The sequence below is a fragment of the Rhipicephalus microplus genome, unplaced genomic scaffold (assembly GCF_043290135.1).
Source record: "Rhipicephalus microplus isolate Deutch F79 unplaced genomic scaffold, USDA_Rmic scaffold_33, whole genome shotgun sequence".
Taxonomy (NCBI): Eukaryota; Metazoa; Arthropoda; class Arachnida; order Ixodida; family Ixodidae; genus Rhipicephalus; species Rhipicephalus microplus.
This window is the reverse complement of record NW_027464606.1, coordinates 2,501-22,342: the sequence shown is the minus strand read 5'-3', so window position 1 is coordinate 22,342 and position 19,842 is coordinate 2,501. Positions and strand designations below refer to the sequence as shown.

Sequence of the window (19,842 nt, the reverse complement as noted above, 5' to 3'; positions counted from 1 at the left end):
GGTTAGGTTAGGTTAGGTTAGGTTAGGTTAGGTTAGGTTAGGTTAGGTTAGGTTAGGTTAGGTTAGGTTAGGTTAGGTTAGGTTAGGTTAGGTTAGGTTAGGTTAGGTTAGGTTAGGTTAGGTTAGGTTAGGTTAGGTTAGGTTAGGTTAGGTTAGGTTAGGTTAGGTTAGGTTAGGTTAGGTTAGGTTAGGTTAGGTTAGGTTAGGTTAGGTTAGGTTAGGTTAGGTTAGGTTAGGTTAGGTTAGGTTAGGTTAGGTTAGGTTAGGTTAGGTTAGGTTAGGTTAGGTTAGGTTAGGTTAGGTTAGGTTAGGTTAGGTTAGGTTAGGTTAGGTTAGGTTAGGTTAGGTTAGGTTAGGTTAGGTTAGGTTAGGTTAGGTTAGGTTAGGTTAGGTTAGGTTAGGTTAGGTTAGGTTAGGTTAGGTTAGGTTAGGTTAGGTTAGGTTAGGTTAGGTTAGGTTAGGTTAGGTTAGGTTAGGTTAGGTTAGGTTAGGTTAGGTTAGGTTAGGTTAGGTTAGGTTAGGTTAGGTTAGGTTAGGTTAGGTTAGGTTAGGTTAGGTTAGGTTAGGTTAGGTTAGGTTAGGTTAGGTTAGGTTAGGTTAGGTTAGGTTAGGTTAGGTTAGGTTAGGTTAGGTTAGGTTAGGTTAGGTTAGGTTAGGTTAGGTTAGGTTAGGTTAGGTTAGGTTAGGTTAGGTTAGGTTAGGTTAGGTTAGGTTAGGTTAGGTTAGGTTAGGTTAGGTTAGGTTAGGTTAGGTTAGGTTAGGTTAGGTTAGGTTAGGTTAGGTTAGGTTAGGTTAGGTTAGGTTAGGTTAGGTTAGGTTAGGTTAGGTTAGGTTAGGTTAGGTTAGGTTAGGTTAGGTTAGGTTAGGTTAGGTTAGGTTAGGTTAGGTTAGGTTAGGTTAGGTTAGGTTAGGTTAGGTTAGGTTAGGTTAGGTTAGGTTAGGTTAGGTTAGGTTAGGTTAGGTTAGGTTAGGTTAGGTTAGGTTAGGTTAGGTTAGGTTAGGTTAGGTTAGGTTAGGTTAGGTTAGGTTAGGTTAGGTTAGGTTAGGTTAGGTTAGGTTAGGTTAGGTTAGGTTAGGTTAGGTTAGGTTAGGTTAGGTTAGGTTAGGTTAGGTTAGGTTAGGTTAGGTTAGGTTAGGTTAGGTTAGGTTAGGTTAGGTTAGGTTAGGTTAGGTTAGGTTAGGTTAGGTTAGGTTAGGTTAGGTTAGGTTAGGTTAGGTTAGGTTAGGTTAGGTTAGGTTAGGTTAGGTTAGGTTAGGTTAGGTTAGGTTAGGTTAGGTTAGGTTAGGTTAGGTTAGGTTAGGTTAGGTTAGGTTAGGTTAGGTTAGGTTAGGTTAGGTTAGGTTAGGTTAGGTTAGGTTAGGTTAGGTTAGGTTAGGTTAGGTTAGGTTAGGTTAGGTTAGGTTAGGTTAGGTTAGGTTAGGTTAGGTTAGGTTAGGTTAGGTTAGGTTAGGTTAGGTTAGGTTAGGTTAGGTTAGGTTAGGTTAGGTTAGGTTAGGTTAGGTTAGGTTAGGTTAGGTTAGGTTAGGTTAGGTTAGGTTAGGTTAGGTTAGGTTAGGTTAGGTTAGGTTAGGTTAGGTTAGGTTAGGTTAGGTTAGGTTAGGTTAGGTTAGGTTAGGTTAGGTTAGGTTAGGTTAGGTTAGGTTAGGTTAGGTTAGGTTAGGTTAGGTTAGGTTAGGTTAGGTTAGGTTAGGTTAGGTTAGGTTAGGTTAGGTTAGGTTAGGTTAGGTTAGGTTAGGTTAGGTTAGGTTAGGTTAGGTTAGGTTAGGTTAGGTTAGGTTAGGTTAGGTTAGGTTAGGTTAGGTTAGGTTAGGTTAGGTTAGGTTAGGTTAGGTTAGGTTAGGTTAGGTTAGGTTAGGTTAGGTTAGGTTAGGTTAGGTTAGGTTAGGTTAGGTTAGGTTAGGTTAGGTTAGGTTAGGTTAGGTTAGGTTAGGTTAGGTTAGGTTAGGTTAGGTTAGGTTAGGTTAGGTTAGGTTAGGTTAGGTTAGGTTAGGTTAGGTTAGGTTAGGTTAGGTTAGGTTAGGTTAGGTTAGGTTAGGTTAGGTTAGGTTAGGTTAGGTTAGGTTAGGTTAGGTTAGGTTAGGTTAGGTTAGGTTAGGTTAGGTTAGGTTAGGTTAGGTTAGGTTAGGTTAGGTTAGGTTAGGTTAGGTTAGGTTAGGTTAGGTTAGGTTAGGTTAGGTTAGGTTAGGTTAGGTTAGGTTAGGTTAGGTTAGGTTAGGTTAGGTTAGGTTAGGTTAGGTTAGGTTAGGTTAGGTTAGGTTAGGTTAGGTTAGGTTAGGTTAGGTTAGGTTAGGTTAGGCTAAGCTAGGCTAGGTTAGGTTAGGTTAGGTTAGGTTAGGTTAGGTTAGGTTAGGTTAGGTTAGGTTAGGTTAGGTTAGGTTAGGTTAGGTTAGGTTAGGTTAGGTTAGGTTAGGTTAGGTTAGGTTAGGTTAGGTTAGGTTAGGTTAGGTCTCTCGTTAAATAGAGGCGTCTGTAAAGGGGGGGACTCTTCTATGTTATTGCAGCTGCTGTTGTAGTCGCTCACTGCTACCGTATGTTCTTATGAGAGCAGGACCATGCCACTCTTTCCAGGGCACCGCTACTTGGGACCAGGCAACCCGCTGCAGAGCGGAGAGCCTGTTGACGAGGACGACCGCATCGCAAAGCGCCACGACGAGGCCTATTCCAGAGCCGAAAGCGACGCCGACGTGTTTGCTGCCGATCGCCAGTCGACCAAGGAATTCTTCAAGGACTTTGTGAGCACAGGCAACTGGCACTCTGCATTGGGAGCTGCGGGTCTTGGTGCGAAAAATCTCGTGGAGGAAAAGGTGCTAGGACGCAGTCTCTATGGAATGCCACCCGGACGGAAACGTAATAATCAAGAACAGCCAAGTACATCAGCAAAGCGACAACAATACGACGATACAACAGACGGCCCAGACGAAGAAATGCCCCAGACGGAAGCGGCAGCAGACGCCCCCTCCTCTTCAGGAGGAGCAGGCGTTGGAAGTAACCATCCGAATACATCCGAATGCGTTCAGCAAATTCTGCGAGTTCCTCGCGACCACGGAGTGGTCACGGTGTTCAATGACAGCAAAATACTTACCACTTGGGGCTACGCCATGCTGAAGACATCGCTAAAATACGACGGAGAAAAAACCTTTCCCGGCATCGTAACAAGTATGTCACGCCTTCCGGTCGACCGTCCATACTTATACATCCCACATGGCACTTTTCTTAACTTACCAGCTCACACAAAGGCTCTCGAATGCTCCGCCAAAATAACTCCACACGGTTTAAGAACACCATGGAAAACTGGTTCTTCGGTAGTACAACCTGTCAACTCTGACATGCTCGTGTACGGTATATCATCAATAGGGCTAAACCACAGCATGGACACTGGTATGTGCCGCATCACCCACGGCACAACACACAATGCCATGAAACCACAAACAATAGTTCCATTCAGCTTAGACCACCATGCAGACTTGGCCAAAAGCTACTGGGGTCTCGAAATACATGCAATAACAGAAGTACAAGAGCAGGATGACAAAAACAGCGCATCAGCCAGCATGGGAGCACCGCGCCACAATTTTGCTTATGACTTTATACACATCGACGGCGTCAGTCCTCGCTTAACGAAATTTGTTAATCAATATCCCTTCAAAGGCCAAGTAGGTACCCCAATCATTAACTACCACCACAAGTTTAACAATGCATGGCTCCGCATGGGCCCCACTTACGGCGCAGGCAACGAACTACTCACTCACTCAGTTCTTGGTGTACCATCCGACACTGCAGTTTACAAAACAACAAACTTCTCCAATACCGAATCATACACTCAAACTCCCGAAGAGAACACCATTATGCGCCTACGCCCCGAAGAAATTCAAAACAAGAGCCGCGTCAAATATTTCCAACCACTCGAAAAATCGTGGTACCGCCGTGGCTTGGGCCCCATGACACAAGAGTCTATTCAACCCAGTGTCGGTTTTGGTATCCTGGCTGTATCTAAATCAAACAAGGACGATCCCGGAAGCTCAGACAAATTTCAAGACGTCGCTGCATTCTTTCAAGTTGATACCGAGCTCGTCATCCACTCCTCCATGGACACAATAGCACCAGACAGCGTAATGCTTCCTACAAGTGAAGGTCCTTATCTCCGGCACACCCGCGCACACATCAAACTACCTCCCAACAGTCTGTCACGTAACGGACGTCTAGCACACCTCCGAAATACACAAGAAGACGTCAAAGCATACGAAATGGAAATTGCAAGACTGAGTGAAGAGCAAAACGCTCGAATGCACTCAAAGAGATCAATAACAGTACCATTTGCTCCAGAATAAAACGTTTATTCTTCATCTCTCCATATCTTGCAGTATTCGTTGCTCTATCATTATTTCCATCCTCTCAACATCTTCTGCCAGGATTGCTGCCATCACATCTTCATAAAAATGTTCAAAAAACCAAGCATCTGACATGTTGTATTCAGTCTTCAATTTCCTCGCATCTTCTTCTGGCAAGGTAGCAGTATTGACAGCAGCAGCAACTTCCTCCACGTCTCCTTCCTCTGGTGGCTGCATAGGAAATAAACGTGCCACATATAGCTGCTGTCGTCGTAGTCTCCAACTCTCAGAGTGTTTAAAAGATAGAATATACACTTTTTCTGAGTGAAACCTACGACAACAACGACTACTCACCAGCATGTTTCCAAGCAGCAGCAGCACAGAGTCTCGCAGGGAGCCAAGTGAACGAAACTGGGTCGTCGCGGCCTCTAAAAGCGCGGCTATAACAACTACAAATGCGTCCTGTGGCCCAAGAGGGGGCCGCTCTCGACGGTCCGGGTGGCTTTTTGAGCCAGAGGGGCCCCGTAATTGCTTTCCTACTGCGTGCCTCTCAAAGAGGGGTCATTATATTTCCGAGCAAGGAAACGTAATTGCCTTTGCACGATCGCTTCCGCAATTGCTCCGCGGGCACGATCTTTCCGAGCAGGTAATTACTTTTCCACGGTCGCTCCCGTAATTACACCGCACCCCTCGGAGGGGTAATTATCTTTCCGAGCAAGGAAACGTAATTGCTTTTGCATCGCCGCTTCCATAATTGCTCCGCACCCCTCGGAGGGGTCATTATCTTTCCGAGCAGGTAATTACTTTTCCGCGCCAGGGGTATCATTATCTTTCCGAGCGAAAAACATAATTGCACGGCCGCTTCCGTAATTGCTTTTCTCCGCGGCCGGGACGATAATTACTTCCTACTCGAGCTGGCCTCCTTCGCGTGGCCCCGACTCGAGCTGACCTCCTTCGCGTGTATATATAACACGCCGCGTCTCGCATGCACTTTGCAGTAGCCCACAAGCCCTTCTGCTGCTAGAGCGCCTGCCACATTCGGTAAGTCCTTGGACGTTTTCTTAAACCGTACGTACGCGTTGCTTATTCTCTGTGGCATTATTTCAGAAAAAACATGTCGAAAAGAAACTACGATGAGGACGAAGACGAGGTACCACTGCATTATATTCTAGAAATATTCTTTGCTGACGATGAGTATATATCCAGGGAGAAGCTACAGAGTTTGCTGATTCAAGCATCGAAAATAATCCCAGCCAGTCTAATGAGAGCATGGAGGAGTCTGAGACAACTTATAGAAGCGTGGACAGTATTTCAAGAGCGCACTATGAACAACCAGGAACATCACGAGGAAGAGTTACAGAAGATATACAATCCCCTCCGCTGTGGGCACTGCAACTACAAGACATTCCAAAAAGAAGAAGAATTGTGCACGATGTCTTTCCCGCCAGAAACGACAGAGAGGCTCAGGACATTTGTATTGAAATTATTAAACGATTCGAACTCGGATCAACACAATACGCACTCACAGCAATCTCCGTTCACACTGACGGAACCAGCATCCCACATGTCCACGTCATTCACGACTGTAGCTGGAGCAACGGAAGCTGCCGATGTGTTGCATTCAGTGGCTTCGCTAGAAGACCAAACCGCTCGTCTATTTGGTCTACAAACGCAACCACTTGGGACTTCTTCCATCTTATCCAGTATTTGTATAGCCACCCCCGAGTCCTGGAATACTTTAAAGTGGGAAGAACAGATTGGGCTGCTTACTGTAGAGCTGAAGATATGGGACAACGCAGCCATTCGGGACACGAATCCTCAAGAGTTTTGGAAATACTGTACACGCAACCTGCGTGTGCAACTCCATGCAACGACGCAACCGGAAGTTCGGCAAGCAATCCAAACAATCATTCGCTATGCTCACGAGAGGGTAACCAAGCAAAAACCAGAAAACGTCAAAAGAGAGCAGCGGAAGAACCCCTCTACGACTGGCTCAGGCAGAACCCCGTATCGCCACTAACGAACATTGTGAGAACACCAAAGTGGCTGTCTGATCCCCACATGAGATTTATTCGACTCGATGACAAGCACTTGCAAAGGGCCATTCAAGTCTTCAATGACGAAATGTGTAGCTATACAACATTGGACTTTATCGAAATGTATAAAAATACTCAACCACTCTTTGATGCTCCGCACGGTGACTTAAGTTCTTATTACATGACCGTGGAGGACTCGTATAATGCCGTGCTCGAACTGTTAAACTTTCAATTCGATGAAAACCAAAATGAAATTTCCGACTTTGTAAACAACCTCTATAAGCTCGTCGAAAAAATTGTGCCCAAAAAAAACTGTATGGAAGTGGTGTCCCCTCCTAGTGCTGGCAAAAACTTTTTCTTTGATGCTGTGCTCTCTTTCTATATAAACAGAGGAACTATCCGCAACTTTAACCGCTTCTCTAACTTTCCCCTTCAAGACACAGTGGGTCGCCGTATACTCTTGTGGAACGAACCCAACTGCGAATCTGCCGCCTTTGACACAGTAAAGAAGATCTTCGGTGGCGATGTAGACTCTGTGGCTGTCAAGTACTCTCCCGACCAGACCATTACAAGGACACCCGTCATTGTGCTGTCCAACAACGAGGTGTTCCCGAACGACGAGGCCTTCAACCACCGCATGTGGAGATACAAGTGGAAGGCTTGTCCCTTGCTCAAACGTCACGACAAGAAAGTGCACCCCATGTCTTTGATACGCTTGTATGACAATTTTGTACTCGATGCAAACTACATAAGGCAAAAATAAACTCCTCGTACAAACCTTAACATCCTGAGTACTTGGTCAATGCTTTGCATTCATCTACGACAACAGCAGCAGCAGGTTAGGTTAGGTTAGGTTAGGTTAGGCTAGGCTAAGCTAGGCTAGGCTAGGTTAGGTTAGGTTAGGTTAGGTTAGGTTAGGTTAGGTTAGGTTAGGTTAGGTTAGGTTAGGTTAGGTTAGGTTAGGTTAGGTTAGGTTAGGTTAGGTTAGGTTAGGTTAGGTTAGGTTAGGTTAGGTTAGGTTAGGTTAGGTTAGGTTAGGTTAGGTTAGGTTAGGTTAGGTTAGGTTAGGTTAGGTTAGGTTAGGTTAGGTTAGGTTAGGTTAGGTTAGGTTAGGTTAGGTTAGGTTAGGTTAGGTTAGGTTAGGTTAGGTTAGGTTAGGTTAGGTTAGGTTAGGTTAGGTTAGGTTAGGTTAGGTTAGGTTAGGTTAGGTTAGGTTAGGTTAGGTTAGGTTAGGTTAGGTTAGGTTAGGTTAGGTTAGGTTAGGTTAGGTTAGGTTAGGTTAGGTTAGGTTAGGTTAGGTTAGGTTAGGTTAGGTTAGGTTAGGTTAGGTTAGGTTAGGTTAGGTTAGGTTAGGTTAGGTTAGGTTAGGTTAGGTTAGGTTAGGTTAGGTTAGGTTAGGTTAGGTTAGGTTAGGTTAGGTTAGGTTAGGTTAGGTTAGGTTAGGTTAGGTTAGGTTAGGTTAGGTTAGGTTAGGTTAGGTTAGGTTAGGTTAGGTTAGGTTAGGTTAGGTTAGGTTAGGTTAGGTTAGGTTAGGTTAGGTTAGGTTAGGTTAGGTTAGGTTAGGTTAGGTTAGGTTAGGTTAGGTTAGGTTAGGTTAGGTTAGGTTAGGTTAGGTTAGGTTAGGTTAGGTTAGGTTAGGTTAGGTTAGGTTAGGTTAGGTTAGGTTAGGTTAGGTTAGGTTAGGTTAGGTTAGGTTAGGTTAGGTTAGGTTAGGTTAGGTTAGGTTAGGTTAGGTTAGGTTAGGTTAGGTTAGGTTAGGTTAGGTTAGGTTAGGTTAGGTTAGGTTAGGTTAGGTTAGGTTAGGTTAGGTTAGGTTAGGTTAGGTTAGGTTAGGTTAGGTTAGGTTAGGTTAGGTTAGGTTAGGTTAGGTTAGGTTAGGTTAGGTTAGGTTAGGTTAGGTTAGGTTAGGTTAGGTTAGGTTAGGTTAGGTTAGGTTAGGTTAGGTTAGGTTAGGTTAGGTTAGGTTAGGTTAGGTTAGGTTAGGTTAGGTTAGGTTAGGTTAGGTTAGGTTAGGTTAGGTTAGGTTAGGTTAGGTTAGGTTAGGTTAGGTTAGGTTAGGTTAGGTTAGGTTAGGTTAGGTTAGGTTAGGTTAGGTTAGGTTAGGTTAGGTTAGGTTAGGTTAGGTTAGGTTAGGTTAGGTTAGGTTAGGTTAGGTTAGGTTAGGTTAGGTTAGGTTAGGTTAGGTTAGGTTAGGTTAGGTTAGGTTAGGTTAGGTTAGGTTAGGTTAGGTTAGGTTAGGTTAGGTTAGGTTAGGTTAGGTTAGGTTAGGTTAGGTTAGGTTAGGTTAGGTTAGGTTAGGTTAGGTTAGGTTAGGTTAGGTTAGGTTAGGTTAGGTTAGGTTAGGTTAGGTTAGGTTAGGTTAGGTTAGGTTAGGTTAGGTTAGGTTAGGTTAGGTTAGGTTAGGTTAGGTTAGGTTAGGTTAGGTTAGGTTAGGTTAGGTTAGGTTAGGTTAGGTTAGGTTAGGTTAGGTTAGGTTAGGTTAGGTTAGGTTAGGTTAGGTTAGGTTAGGTTAGGTTAGGTTAGGTTAGGTTAGGTTAGGTTAGGTTAGGTTAGGTTAGGTTAGGTTAGGTTAGGTTAGGTTAGGTTAGGTTAGGTTAGGTTAGGTTAGGTTAGGTTAGGTTAGGTTAGGTTAGGTTAGGTTAGGTTAGGTTAGGTTAGGTTAGGTTAGGTTAGGTTAGGTTAGGTTAGGTTAGGTTAGGTTAGGTTAGGTTAGGTTAGGTTAGGTTAGGTTAGGTTAGGTTAGGTTAGGTTAGGTTAGGTTAGGTTAGGTTAGGTTAGGTTAGGTTAGGTTAGGTTAGGTTAGGTTAGGTTAGGTTAGGTTAGGTTAGGTTAGGTTAGGTTAGGTTAGGTTAGGTTAGGTTAGGTTAGGTTAGGTTAGGTTAGGTTAGGTTAGGTTAGGTTAGGTTAGGTTAGGTTAGGTTAGGTTAGGTTAGGTTAGGTTAGGTTAGGTTAGGTTAGGTTAGGTTAGGTTAGGTTAGGTTAGGTTAGGTTAGGTTAGGTTAGGTTAGGTTAGGTTAGGTTAGGTTAGGTTAGGTTAGGTTAGGTTAGGTTAGGTTAGGTTAGGTTAGGTTAGGTTAGGTTAGGTTAGGTTAGGTTAGGTTAGGTTAGGTTAGGTTAGGTTAGGTTAGGTTAGGTTAGGTTAGGTTAGGTTAGGTTAGGTTAGGTTAGGTTAGGTTAGGTTAGGTTAGGTTAGGTTAGGTTAGGTTAGGTTAGGTTAGGTTAGGTTAGGTTAGGTTAGGTTAGGTTAGGTTAGGTTAGGTTAGGTTAGGTTAGGTTAGGTTAGGTTAGGTTAGGTTAGGTTAGGTTAGGTTAGGTTAGGTTAGGTTAGGTTAGGTTAGGTTAGGTTAGGTTAGGTTAGGTTAGGTTAGGTTAGGTTAGGTTAGGTTAGGTTAGGTTAGGTTAGGTTAGGTTAGGTTAGGTTAGGTTAGGTTAGGTTAGGTTAGGTTAGGTTAGGTTAGGTTAGGTTAGGTTAGGTTAGGTTAGGTTAGGTTAGGTTAGGTTAGGTTAGGTTAGGTTAGGTTAGGTTAGGTTAGGTTAGGTTAGGTTAGGTTAGGTTAGGTTAGGTTAGGTTAGGTTAGGTTAGGTTAGGTTAGGTTAGGTTAGGTTAGGTTAGGTTAGGTTAGGTTAGGTTAGGTTAGGTTAGGTTAGGTTAGGTTAGGTTAGGTTAGGTTAGGTTAGGTTAGGTTAGGTTAGGTTAGGTTAGGTTAGGTTAGGTTAGGTTAGGTTAGGTTAGGTTAGGTTAGGTTAGGTTAGGTTAGGTTAGGTTAGGTTAGGTTAGGTTAGGTTAGGTTAGGTTAGGTTAGGTTAGGTTAGGTTAGGTTAGGTTAGGTTAGGTTAGGTTAGGTTAGGTTAGGTTAGGTTAGGTTAGGTTAGGTTAGGTTAGGTTAGGTTAGGTTAGGTTAGGTTAGGTTAGGTTAGGTTAGGTTAGGTTAGGTTAGGTTAGGTTAGGTTAGGTTAGGTTAGGTTAGGTTAGGTTAGGTTAGGTTAGGTTAGGTTAGGTTAGGTTAGGTTAGGTTAGGTTAGGTTAGGTTAGGTTAGGTTAGGTTAGGTTAGGTTAGGTTAGGTTAGGTTAGGTTAGGTTAGGTTAGGTTAGGTTAGGTTAGGTTAGGTTAGGTTAGGTTAGGTTAGGTTAGGTTAGGTTAGGTTAGGTTAGGTTAGGTTAGGTTAGGTTAGGTTAGGTTAGGTTAGGTTAGGTTAGGTTAGGTTAGGTTAGGTTAGGTTAGGTTAGGTTAGGTTAGGTTAGGTTAGGTTAGGTTAGGTTAGGTTAGGTTAGGTTAGGTTAGGTTAGGTTAGGTTAGGTTAGGTTAGGTTAGGTTAGGTTAGGTTAGGTTAGGTTAGGTTAGGTTAGGTTAGGTTAGGTTAGGTTAGGTTAGGTTAGGTTAGGTTAGGTTAGGTTAGGTTAGGTTAGGTTAGGTTAGGTTAGGTTAGGTTAGGTTAGGTTAGGTTAGGTTAGGTTAGGTTAGGTTAGGTTAGGTTAGGTTAGGTTAGGTTAGGTTAGGTTAGGTTAGGTTAGGTTAGGTTAGGTTAGGTTAGGTTAGGTTAGGTTAGGTTAGGTTAGGTTAGGTTAGGTTAGGTTAGGTTAGGTTAGGTTAGGTTAGGTTAGGTTAGGTTAGGTTAGGTTAGGTTAGGTTAGGTTAGGTTAGGTTAGGTTAGGTTAGGTTAGGTTAGGTTAGGTTAGGTTAGGTTAGGTTAGGTTAGGTTAGGTTAGGTTAGGTTAGGTTAGGTTAGGTTAGGTTAGGTTAGGTTAGGTTAGGTTAGGTTAGGTTAGGTTAGGTTAGGTTAGGTTAGGTTAGGTTAGGTTAGGTTAGGTTAGGTTAGGTTAGGTTAGGTTAGGTTAGGTTAGGTTAGGTTAGGTTAGGTTAGGTTAGGTTAGGTTAGGTTAGGTTAGGTTAGGTTAGGTTAGGTTAGGTTAGGTTAGGTTAGGTTAGGTTAGGTTAGGTTAGGTTAGGTTAGGTTAGGTTAGGTTAGGTTAGGTTAGGTTAGGTTAGGTTAGGTTAGGTTAGGTTAGGTTAGGTTAGGTTAGGTTAGGTTAGGTTAGGTTAGGTTAGGTTAGGTTAGGTTAGGTTAGGTTAGGTTAGGTTAGGTTAGGTTAGGTTAGGTTAGGTTAGGTTAGGTTAGGTTAGGTTAGGTTAGGTTAGGTTAGGTTAGGTTAGGTTAGGTTAGGTTAGGTTAGGTTAGGTTAGGTTAGGTTAGGTTAGGTTAGGTTAGGTTAGGTTAGGTTAGGTTAGGTTAGGTTAGGTTAGGTTAGGTTAGGTTAGGTTAGGTTAGGTTAGGTTAGGTTAGGTTAGGTTAGGTTAGGTTAGGTTAGGTTAGGTTAGGTTAGGTTAGGTTAGGTTAGGTTAGGTTAGGTTAGGTTAGGTTAGGTTAGGTTAGGTTAGGTTAGGTTAGGTTAGGTTAGGTTAGGTTAGGTTAGGTTAGGTTAGGTTAGGTTAGGTTAGGTTAGGTTAGGTTAGGTTAGGTTAGGTTAGGTTAGGTTAGGTTAGGTTAGGTTAGGTTAGGTTAGGTTAGGTTAGGTTAGGTTAGGTTAGGTTAGGTTAGGTTAGGTTAGGTTAGGTTAGGTTAGGTTAGGTTAGGTTAGGTTAGGTTAGGTTAGGTTAGGTTAGGTTAGGTTAGGTTAGGTTAGGTTAGGTTAGGTTAGGTTAGGTTAGGTTAGGTTAGGTTAGGTTAGGTTAGGTTAGGTTAGGTTAGGTTAGGTTAGGTTAGGTTAGGTTAGGTTAGGTTAGGTTAGGTTAGGTTAGGTTAGGTTAGGTTAGGTTAGGTTAGGTTAGGTTAGGTTAGGTTAGGTTAGGTTAGGTTAGGTTAGGTTAGGTTAGGTTAGGTTAGGTTAGGTTAGGTTAGGTTAGGTTAGGTTAGGTTAGGTTAGGTTAGGTTAGGTTAGGTTAGGTTAGGTTAGGTTAGGTTAGGTTAGGTTAGGTTAGGTTAGGTTAGGTTAGGTTAGGTTAGGTTAGGTTAGGTTAGGTTAGGTTAGGTTAGGTTAGGTTAGGTTAGGTTAGGTTAGGTTAGGTTAGGTTAGGTTAGGTTAGGTTAGGTTAGGTTAGGTTAGGTTAGGTTAGGTTAGGTTAGGTTAGGTTAGGTTAGGTTAGGTTAGGTTAGGTTAGGTTAGGTTAGGTTAGGTTAGGTTAGGTTAGGTTAGGTTAGGTTAGGTTAGGTTAGGTTAGGTTAGGTTAGGTTAGGTTAGGTTAGGTTAGGTTAGGTTAGGTTAGGTTAGGTTAGGTTAGGTTAGGTTAGGTTAGGTTAGGTTAGGTTAGGTTAGGTTAGGTTAGGTTAGGTTAGGTTAGGTTAGGTTAGGTTAGGTTAGGTTAGGTTAGGTTAGGTTAGGTTAGGTTAGGTTAGGTTAGGTTAGGTTAGGTTAGGTTAGGTTAGGTTAGGTTAGGTTAGGTTAGGTTAGGTTAGGTTAGGTTAGGTTAGGTTAGGTTAGGTTAGGTTAGGTTAGGTTAGGTTAGGTTAGGTTAGGTTAGGTTAGGTTAGGTTAGGTTAGGTTAGGTTAGGTTAGGTTAGGTTAGGTTAGGTTAGGTTAGGTTAGGTTAGGTTAGGTTAGGTTAGGTTAGGTTAGGTTAGGTTAGGTTAGGTTAGGTTAGGTTAGGTTAGGTTAGGTTAGGTTAGGTTAGGTTAGGTTAGGTTAGGTTAGGTTAGGTTAGGTTAGGTTAGGTTAGGTTAGGTTAGGTTAGGTTAGGTTAGGTTAGGTTAGGTTAGGTTAGGTTAGGTTAGGTTAGGTTAGGTTAGGTTAGGTTAGGTTAGGTTAGGTTAGGTTAGGTTAGGTTAGGTTAGGTTAGGTTAGGTTAGGTTAGGTTAGGTTAGGTTAGGTTAGGTTAGGTTAGGTTAGGTTAGGTTAGGTTAGGTTAGGTTAGGTTAGGTTAGGTTAGGTTAGGTTAGGTTAGGTTAGGTTAGGTTAGGTTAGGTTAGGTTAGGTTAGGTTAGGTTAGGTTAGGTTAGGTTAGGTTAGGTTAGGTTAGGTTAGGTTAGGTTAGGTTAGGTTAGGTTAGGTTAGGTTAGGTTAGGTTAGGTTAGGTTAGGTTAGGTTAGGTTAGGTTAGGTTAGGTTAGGTTAGGTTAGGTTAGGTTAGGTTAGGTTAGGTTAGGTTAGGTTAGGTTAGGTTAGGTTAGGTTAGGTTAGGTTAGGTTAGGTTAGGTTAGGTTAGGTTAGGTTAGGTTAGGTTAGGTTAGGTTAGGTTAGGTTAGGTTAGGTTAGGTTAGGTTAGGTTAGGTTAGGTTAGGTTAGGTTAGGTTAGGTTAGGTTAGGTTAGGTTAGGTTAGGTTAGGTTAGGTTAGGTTAGGTTAGGTTAGGTTAGGTTAGGTTAGGTTAGGTTAGGTTAGGTTAGGTTAGGTTAGGTTAGGTTAGGTTAGGTTAGGTTAGGTTAGGTTAGGTTAGGTTAGGTTAGGTTAGGTTAGGTTAGGTTAGGTTAGGTTAGGTTAGGTTAGGTTAGGTTAGGTTAGGTTAGGTTAGGTTAGGTTAGGTTAGGTTAGGTTAGGTTAGGTTAGGTTAGGTTAGGTTAGGTTAGGTTAGGTTAGGTTAGGTTAGGTTAGGTTAGGTTAGGTTAGGTTAGGTTAGGTTAGGTTAGGTTAGGTTAGGTTAGGTTAGGTTAGGTTAGGTTAGGTTAGGTTAGGTTAGGTTAGGTTAGGTTAGGTTAGGTTAGGTTAGGTTAGGTTAGGTTAGGTTAGGTTAGGTTAGGTTAGGTTAGGTTAGGTTAGGTTAGGTTAGGTTAGGTTAGGTTAGGTTAGGTTAGGTTAGGTTAGGTTAGGTTAGGTTAGGTTAGGTTAGGTTAGGTTAGGTTAGGTTAGGTTAGGTTAGGTTAGGTTAGGTTAGGTTAGGTTAGGTTAGGTTAGGTTAGGTTAGGTTAGGTTAGGTTAGGTTAGGTTAGGTTAGGTTAGGTTAGGTTAGGTTAGGTTAGGTTAGGTTAGGTTAGGTTAGGTTAGGTTAGGTTAGGTTAGGTTAGGTTAGGTTAGGTTAGGTTAGGTTAGGTTAGGTTAGGTTAGGTTAGGTTAGGTTAGGTTAGGTTAGGTTAGGTTAGGTTAGGTTAGGTTAGGTTAGGTTAGGTTAGGTTAGGTTAGGTTAGGTTAGGTTAGGTTAGGTTAGGTTAGGTTAGGTTAGGTTAGGTTAGGTTAGGTTAGGTTAGGTTAGGTTAGGTTAGGTTAGGTTAGGTTAGGTTAGGTTAGGTTAGGTTAGGTTAGGTTAGGTTAGGTTAGGTTAGGTTAGGTTAGGTTAGGTTAGGTTAGGTTAGGTTAGGTTAGGTTAGGTTAGGTTAGGTTAGGTTAGGTTAGGTTAGGTTAGGTTAGGTTAGGTTAGGTTAGGTTAGGTTAGGTTAGGTTAGGTTAGGTTAGGTTAGGTTAGGTTAGGTTAGGTTAGGTTAGGTTAGGTTAGGTTAGGTTAGGTTAGGTTAGGTTAGGTTAGGTTAGGTTAGGTTAGGTTAGGTTAGGTTAGGTTAGGTTAGGTTAGGTTAGGTTAGGTTAGGTTAGGTTAGGTTAGGTTAGGTTAGGTTAGGTTAGGTTAGGTTAGGTTAGGTTAGGTTAGGTTAGGTTAGGTTAGGTTAGGTTAGGTTAGGTTAGGTTAGGTTAGGTTAGGTTAGGTTAGGTTAGGTTAGGTTAGGTTAGGTTAGGTTAGGTTAGGTTAGGTTAGGTTAGGTTAGGTTAGGTTAGGTTAGGTTAGGTTAGGTTAGGTTAGGTTAGGTTAGGTTAGGTTAGGTTAGGTTAGGTTAGGTTAGGTTAGGTTAGGTTAGGTTAGGTTAGGTTAGGTTAGGTTAGGTTAGGTTAGGTTAGGTTAGGTTAGGTTAGGTTAGGTTAGGTTAGGTTAGGTTAGGTTAGGTTAGGTTAGGTTAGGTTAGGTTAGGTTAGGTTAGGTTAGGTTAGGTTAGGTTAGGTTAGGTTAGGTTAGGTTAGGTTAGGTTAGGTTAGGTTAGGTTAGGTTAGGTTAGGTTAGGTTAGGTTAGGTTAGGTTAGGTTAGGTTAGGTTAGGTTAGGTTAGGTTAGGTTAGGTTAGGTTAGGTTAGGTTAGGTTAGGTTAGGTTAGGTTAGGTTAGGTTAGGTTAGGTTAGGTTAGGTTAGGTTAGGTTAGGTTAGGTTAGGTTAGGTTAGGTTAGGTTAGGTTAGGTTAGGTTAGGTTAGGTTAGGTTAGGTTAGGTTAGGTTAGGTTAGGTTAGGTTAGGTTAGGTTAGGTTAGGTTAGGTTAGGTTAGGTTAGGTTAGGTTAGGTTAGGTTAGGTTAGGTTAGGTTAGGTTAGGTTAGGTTAGGTTAGGTTAGGTTAGGTTAGGTTAGGTTAGGTTAGGTTAGGTTAGGTTAGGTTAGGTTAGGTTAGGTTAGGTTAGGTTAGGTTAGGTTAGGTTAGGTTAGGTTAGGTTAGGTTAGGTTAGGTTAGGTTAGGTTAGGTTAGGTTAGGTTAGGTTAGGTTAGGTTAGGTTAGGTTAGGTTAGGTTAGGTTAGGTTAGGTTAGGTTAGGTTAGGTTAGGTTAGGTTAGGTTAGGTTAGGTTAGGTTAGGTTAGGTTAGGTTAGGTTAGGTTAGGTTAGGTTAGGTTAGGTTAGGTTAGGTTAGGTTAGGTTAGGTTAGGTTAGGTTAGGTTAGGTTAGGTTAGGTTAGGTTAGGTTAGGTTAGGTTAGGTTAGGTTAGGTTAGGTTAGGTTAGGTTAGGTTAGGTTAGGTTAGGTTAGGTTAGGTTAGGTTAGGTTAGGTTAGGTTAGGTTAGGTTAGGTTAGGTTAGGTTAGGTTAGGTTAGGTTAGGTTAGGTTAGGTTAGGTTAGGTTAGGTTAGGTTAGGTTAGGTTAGGTTAGGTTAGGTTAGGTTAGGTTAGGTTAGGTTAGGTTAGGTTAGGTTAGGTTAGGTTAGGTTAGGTTAGGTTAGGTTAGGTTAGGTTAGGTTAGGTTAGGTTAGGTTAGGTTAGGTTAGGTTAGGTTAGGTTAGGTTAGGTTAGGTTAGGTTAGGTTAGGTTAGGTTAGGTTAGGTTAGGTTAGGTTAGGTTAGGTTAGGTTAGGTTAGGTTAGGTTAGGTTAGGTTAGGTTAGGTTAGGTTAGGTTAGGTTAGGTTAGGTTAGGTTAGGTTAGGTTAGGTTAGGTTAGGTTAGGTTAGGTTAGGTTAGGTTAGGTTAGGTTAGGTTAGGTTAGGTTAGGTTAGGTTAGGTTAGGTTAGGTTAGGTTAGGTTAGGTTAGGTTAGGTTAGGTTAGGTTAGGTTAGGTTAGGTTAGGTTAGGTTAGGTTAGGTTAGGTTAGGTTAGGTTAGGTTAGGTTAGGTTAGGTTAGGTTAGGTTAGGTTAGGTTAGGTTAGGTTAGGTTAGGTTAGGTTAGGTTAGGTTAGGTTAGGTTAGGTTAGGTTAGGTTAGGTTAGGTTAGGTTAGGTTAGGTTAGGTTAGGTTAGGTTAGGTTAGGTTAGGTTAGGTTAGGTTAGGTTAGGTTAGGTTAGGTTAGGTTAGGTTAGGTTAGGTTAGGTTAGGTTAGGTTAGGTTAGGTTAGGTTAGGTTAGGTTAGGTTAGGTTAGGTTAGGTTAGGTTAGGTTAGGTTAGGTTAGGTTAGGTTAGGTTAGGTTAGGTTAGGTTAGGTTAGGTTAGGTTAGGTTAGGTTAGGTTAGGTTAGGTTAGGTTAGGTTAGGTTAGGTTAGGTTAGGTTAGGTTAGGTTAGGTTAGGTTAGGTTAGGTTAGGTTAGGTTAGGTTAGGTTAGGTTAGGTTAGGTTAGGTTAGGTTAGGTTAGGTTAGGTTAGGTTAGGTTAGGTTAGGTTAGGTTAGGTTAGGTTAGGTTAGGTTAGGTTAGGTTAGGTTAGGTTAGGTTAGGTTAGGTTAGGTTAGGTTAGGTTAGGTTAGGTTAGGTTAGGTTAGGTTAGGTTAGGTTAGGTTAGGTTAGGTTAGGTTAGGTTAGGTTAGGTTAGGTTAGGTTAGGTTAGGTTAGGTTAGGTTAGGTTAGGTTAGGTTAGGTTAGGTTAGGTTAGGTTAGGTTAGGTTAGGTTAGGTTAGGTTAGGTTAGGTTAGGTTAGGTTAGGTTAGGTTAGGTTAGGTTAGGTTAGGTTAGGTTAGGTTAGGTTAGGTTAGGTTAGGTTAGGTTAGGTTAGGTTAGGTTAGGTTAGGTTAGGTTAGGTTAGGTTAGGTTAGGTTAGGTTAGGTTAGGTTAGGTTAGGTTAGGTTAGGTTAGGTTAGGTTAGGTTAGGTTAGGTTAGGTTAGGTTAGGTTAGGTTAGGTTAGGTTAGGTTAGGTTAGGTTAGGTTAGGTTAGGTTAGGTTAGGTTAGGTTAGGTTAGGTTAGGTTAGGTTAGGTTAGGTTAGGTTAGGTTAGGTTAGGTTAGGTTAGGTTAGGTTAGGTTAGGTTAGGTTAGGTTAGGTTAGGTTAGGTTAGGTTAGGTTAGGTTAGGTTAGGTTAGGTTAGGTTAGGTTAGGTTAGGTTAGGTTAGGTTAGGTTAGGTTAGGTTAGGTTAGGTTAGGTTAGGTTAGGTTAGGTTAGGTTAGGTTAGGTTAGGTTAGGTTAGGTTAGGTTAGGTTAGGTTAGGTTAGGTTAGGTTAGGTTAGGTTAGGTTAGGTTAGGTTAGGTTAGGTTAGGTTAGGTTAGGTTAGGTTAGGTTAGGTTAGGTTAGGTTAGGTTAGGTTAGGTTAGGTTAGGTTAGGTTAGGTTAGGTTAGGTTAGGTTAGGTTAGGTTAGGTTAGGTTAGGTTAGGTTAGGTTAGGTTAGGTTAGGTTAGGTTAGGTTAGGTTAGGTTAGGTTAGGTTAGGTTAGGTTAGGTTAGGTTAGGTTAGGTTAGGTTAGGTTAGGTTAGGTTAGGTTAGGTTAGGTTAGGTTAGGTTAGGTTAGGTTAGGTTAGGTTAGGTTAGGTTAGGTTAGGTTAGGTTAGGTTAGGTTAGGTTAGGTTAGGTTAGGTTAGGTTAGGTTAGGTTAGGTTAGGTTAGGTTAGGTTAGGTTAGGTTAGGTTAGGTTAGGTTAGGTTAGGTTAGGTTAGGTTAGGTTAGGTTAGGTTAGGTTAGGTTAGGTTAGGTTAGGTTAGGTTAGGTTAGGTTAGGTTAGGTTAGGTTAGGTTAGGTTAGGTTAGGTTAGGTTAGGTTAGGTTAGGTTAGGTTAGGTTAGGTTAGGTTAGGTTAGGTTAGGTTAGGTTAGGTTAGGTTAGGTTAGGTTAGGTTAGGTTAGGTTAGGTTAGGTTAGGTTAGGTTAGGTTAGGTTAGGTTAGGTTAGGTTAGGTTAGGTTAGGTTAGGTTAGGTTAGGTTAGGTTAGGTTAGGTTAGGTTAGGTTAGGTTAGGTTAGGTTAGGTTAGGTTAGGTTAGGTTAGGTTAGGTTAGGTTAGGTTAGGTTAGGTTAGGTTAGGTTAGGTTAGGTTAGGTTAGGTTAGGTTAGGTTAGGTTAGGTTAGGTTAGGTTAGGTTAGGTTAGGTTAGGTTAGGTTAGGTTAGGTTAGGTTAGGTTAGGTTAGGTTAGGTTAGGTTAGGTTAGGTTAGGTTAGGTTAGGTTAGGTTAGGTTAGGTTAGGTTAGGTTAGGTTAGGTTAGGTTAGGTTAGGTTAGGTTAGGTTAGGTTAGGTTAGGTTAGGTTAGGTTAGGTTAGGTTAGGTTAGGTTAGGTTAGGTTAGGTTAGGTTAGGTTAGGTTAGGTTAGGTTAGGTTAGGTTAGGTTAGGTTAGGTTAGGTTAGGTTAGGTTAGGTTAGGTTAGGTTAGGTTAGGTTAGGTTAGGTTAGGTTAGGTTAGGTTAGGTTAGGTTAGGTTAGGTTAGGTTAGGTTAGGTTAGGTTAGGTTAGGTTAGGTTAGGTTAGGTTAGGTTAGGTTAGGTTAGGTTAGGTTAGGTTAGGTTAGGTTAGGTTAGGTTAGGTTAGGTTAGGTTAGGTTAGGTTAGGTTAGGTTAGGTTAGGTTAGGTTAGGTTAGGTTAGGTTAGGTTAGGTTAGGTTAGGTTAGGTTAGGTTAGGTTAGGTTAGGTTAGGTTAGGTTAGGTTAGGTTAGGTTAGGTTAGGTTAGGTTAGGTTAGGTTAGGTTAGGTTAGGTTAGGTTAGGTTAGGTTAGGTTAGGTTAGGTTAGGTTAGGTTAGGTTAGGTTAGGTTAGGTTAGGTTAGGTTAGGTTAGGTTAGGTTAGGTTAGGTTAGGTTAGGTTAGGTTAGGTTAGGTTAGGTTAGGTTAGGTTAGGTTAGGTTAGGTTAGGTTAGGTTAGGTTAGGTTAGGTTAGGTTAGGTTAGGTTAGGTTAGGTTAGGTTAGGTTAGGTTAGGTTAGGTTAGGTTAGGTTAGGTTAGGTTAGGTTAGGTTAGGTTAGGTTAGGTTAGGTTAGGTTAGGTTAGGTTAGGTTAGGTTAGGTTAGGTTAGGTTAGGTTAGGTTAGGTTAGGTTAGGTTAGGTTAGGTTAGGTTAGGTTAGGTTAGGTTAGGTTAGGTTAGGTTAGGTTAGGTTAGGTTAGGTTAGGTTAGGTTAGGTTAGGTTAGGTTAGGTTAGGTTAGGTTAGGTTAGGTTAGGTTAGGTTAGGTTAGGTTAGGTTAGGTTAGGTTAGGTTAGGTTAGGTTAGGTTAGGTTAGGTTAGGTTAGGTTAGGTTAGGTTAGGTTAGGTTAGGT

The 19,842-nt window shown here is 42.0% G+C and overlaps 2 protein-coding genes across 2 annotated transcripts; both read left to right on the top strand.

The window, feature by feature from the left end:
* Positions 1-2,481: 2,481 nt before the first annotated feature.
* On the top strand, positions 2,482-4,349 carry LOC142786818 (uncharacterized). The gene has a single exon (XM_075884486.1). It carries the CDS (start codon positions 2,554-2,556, stop codon positions 4,324-4,326), a length of 1,773 nt encoding a protein of 590 aa, XP_075740601.1. The 5' UTR covers positions 2,482-2,553; the 3' UTR covers positions 4,327-4,349.
* Positions 4,350-4,916: 567 nt separating this feature from the next.
* Positions 4,917-7,145, top strand: LOC119174051 (uncharacterized). The gene is made up of 3 exons (XM_075884488.1): positions 4,917-5,367; positions 5,434-5,476; positions 5,533-7,145. The coding sequence occupies exons 2-3, from the start codon at positions 5,441-5,443 to the stop codon at positions 7,123-7,125; spliced, it is 1,629 nt and encodes a 542-aa protein (XP_075740603.1). The 5' UTR covers positions 4,917-5,367; positions 5,434-5,440; the 3' UTR covers positions 7,126-7,145.
* Positions 7,146-19,842: the final 12,697 nt, after the last annotated feature.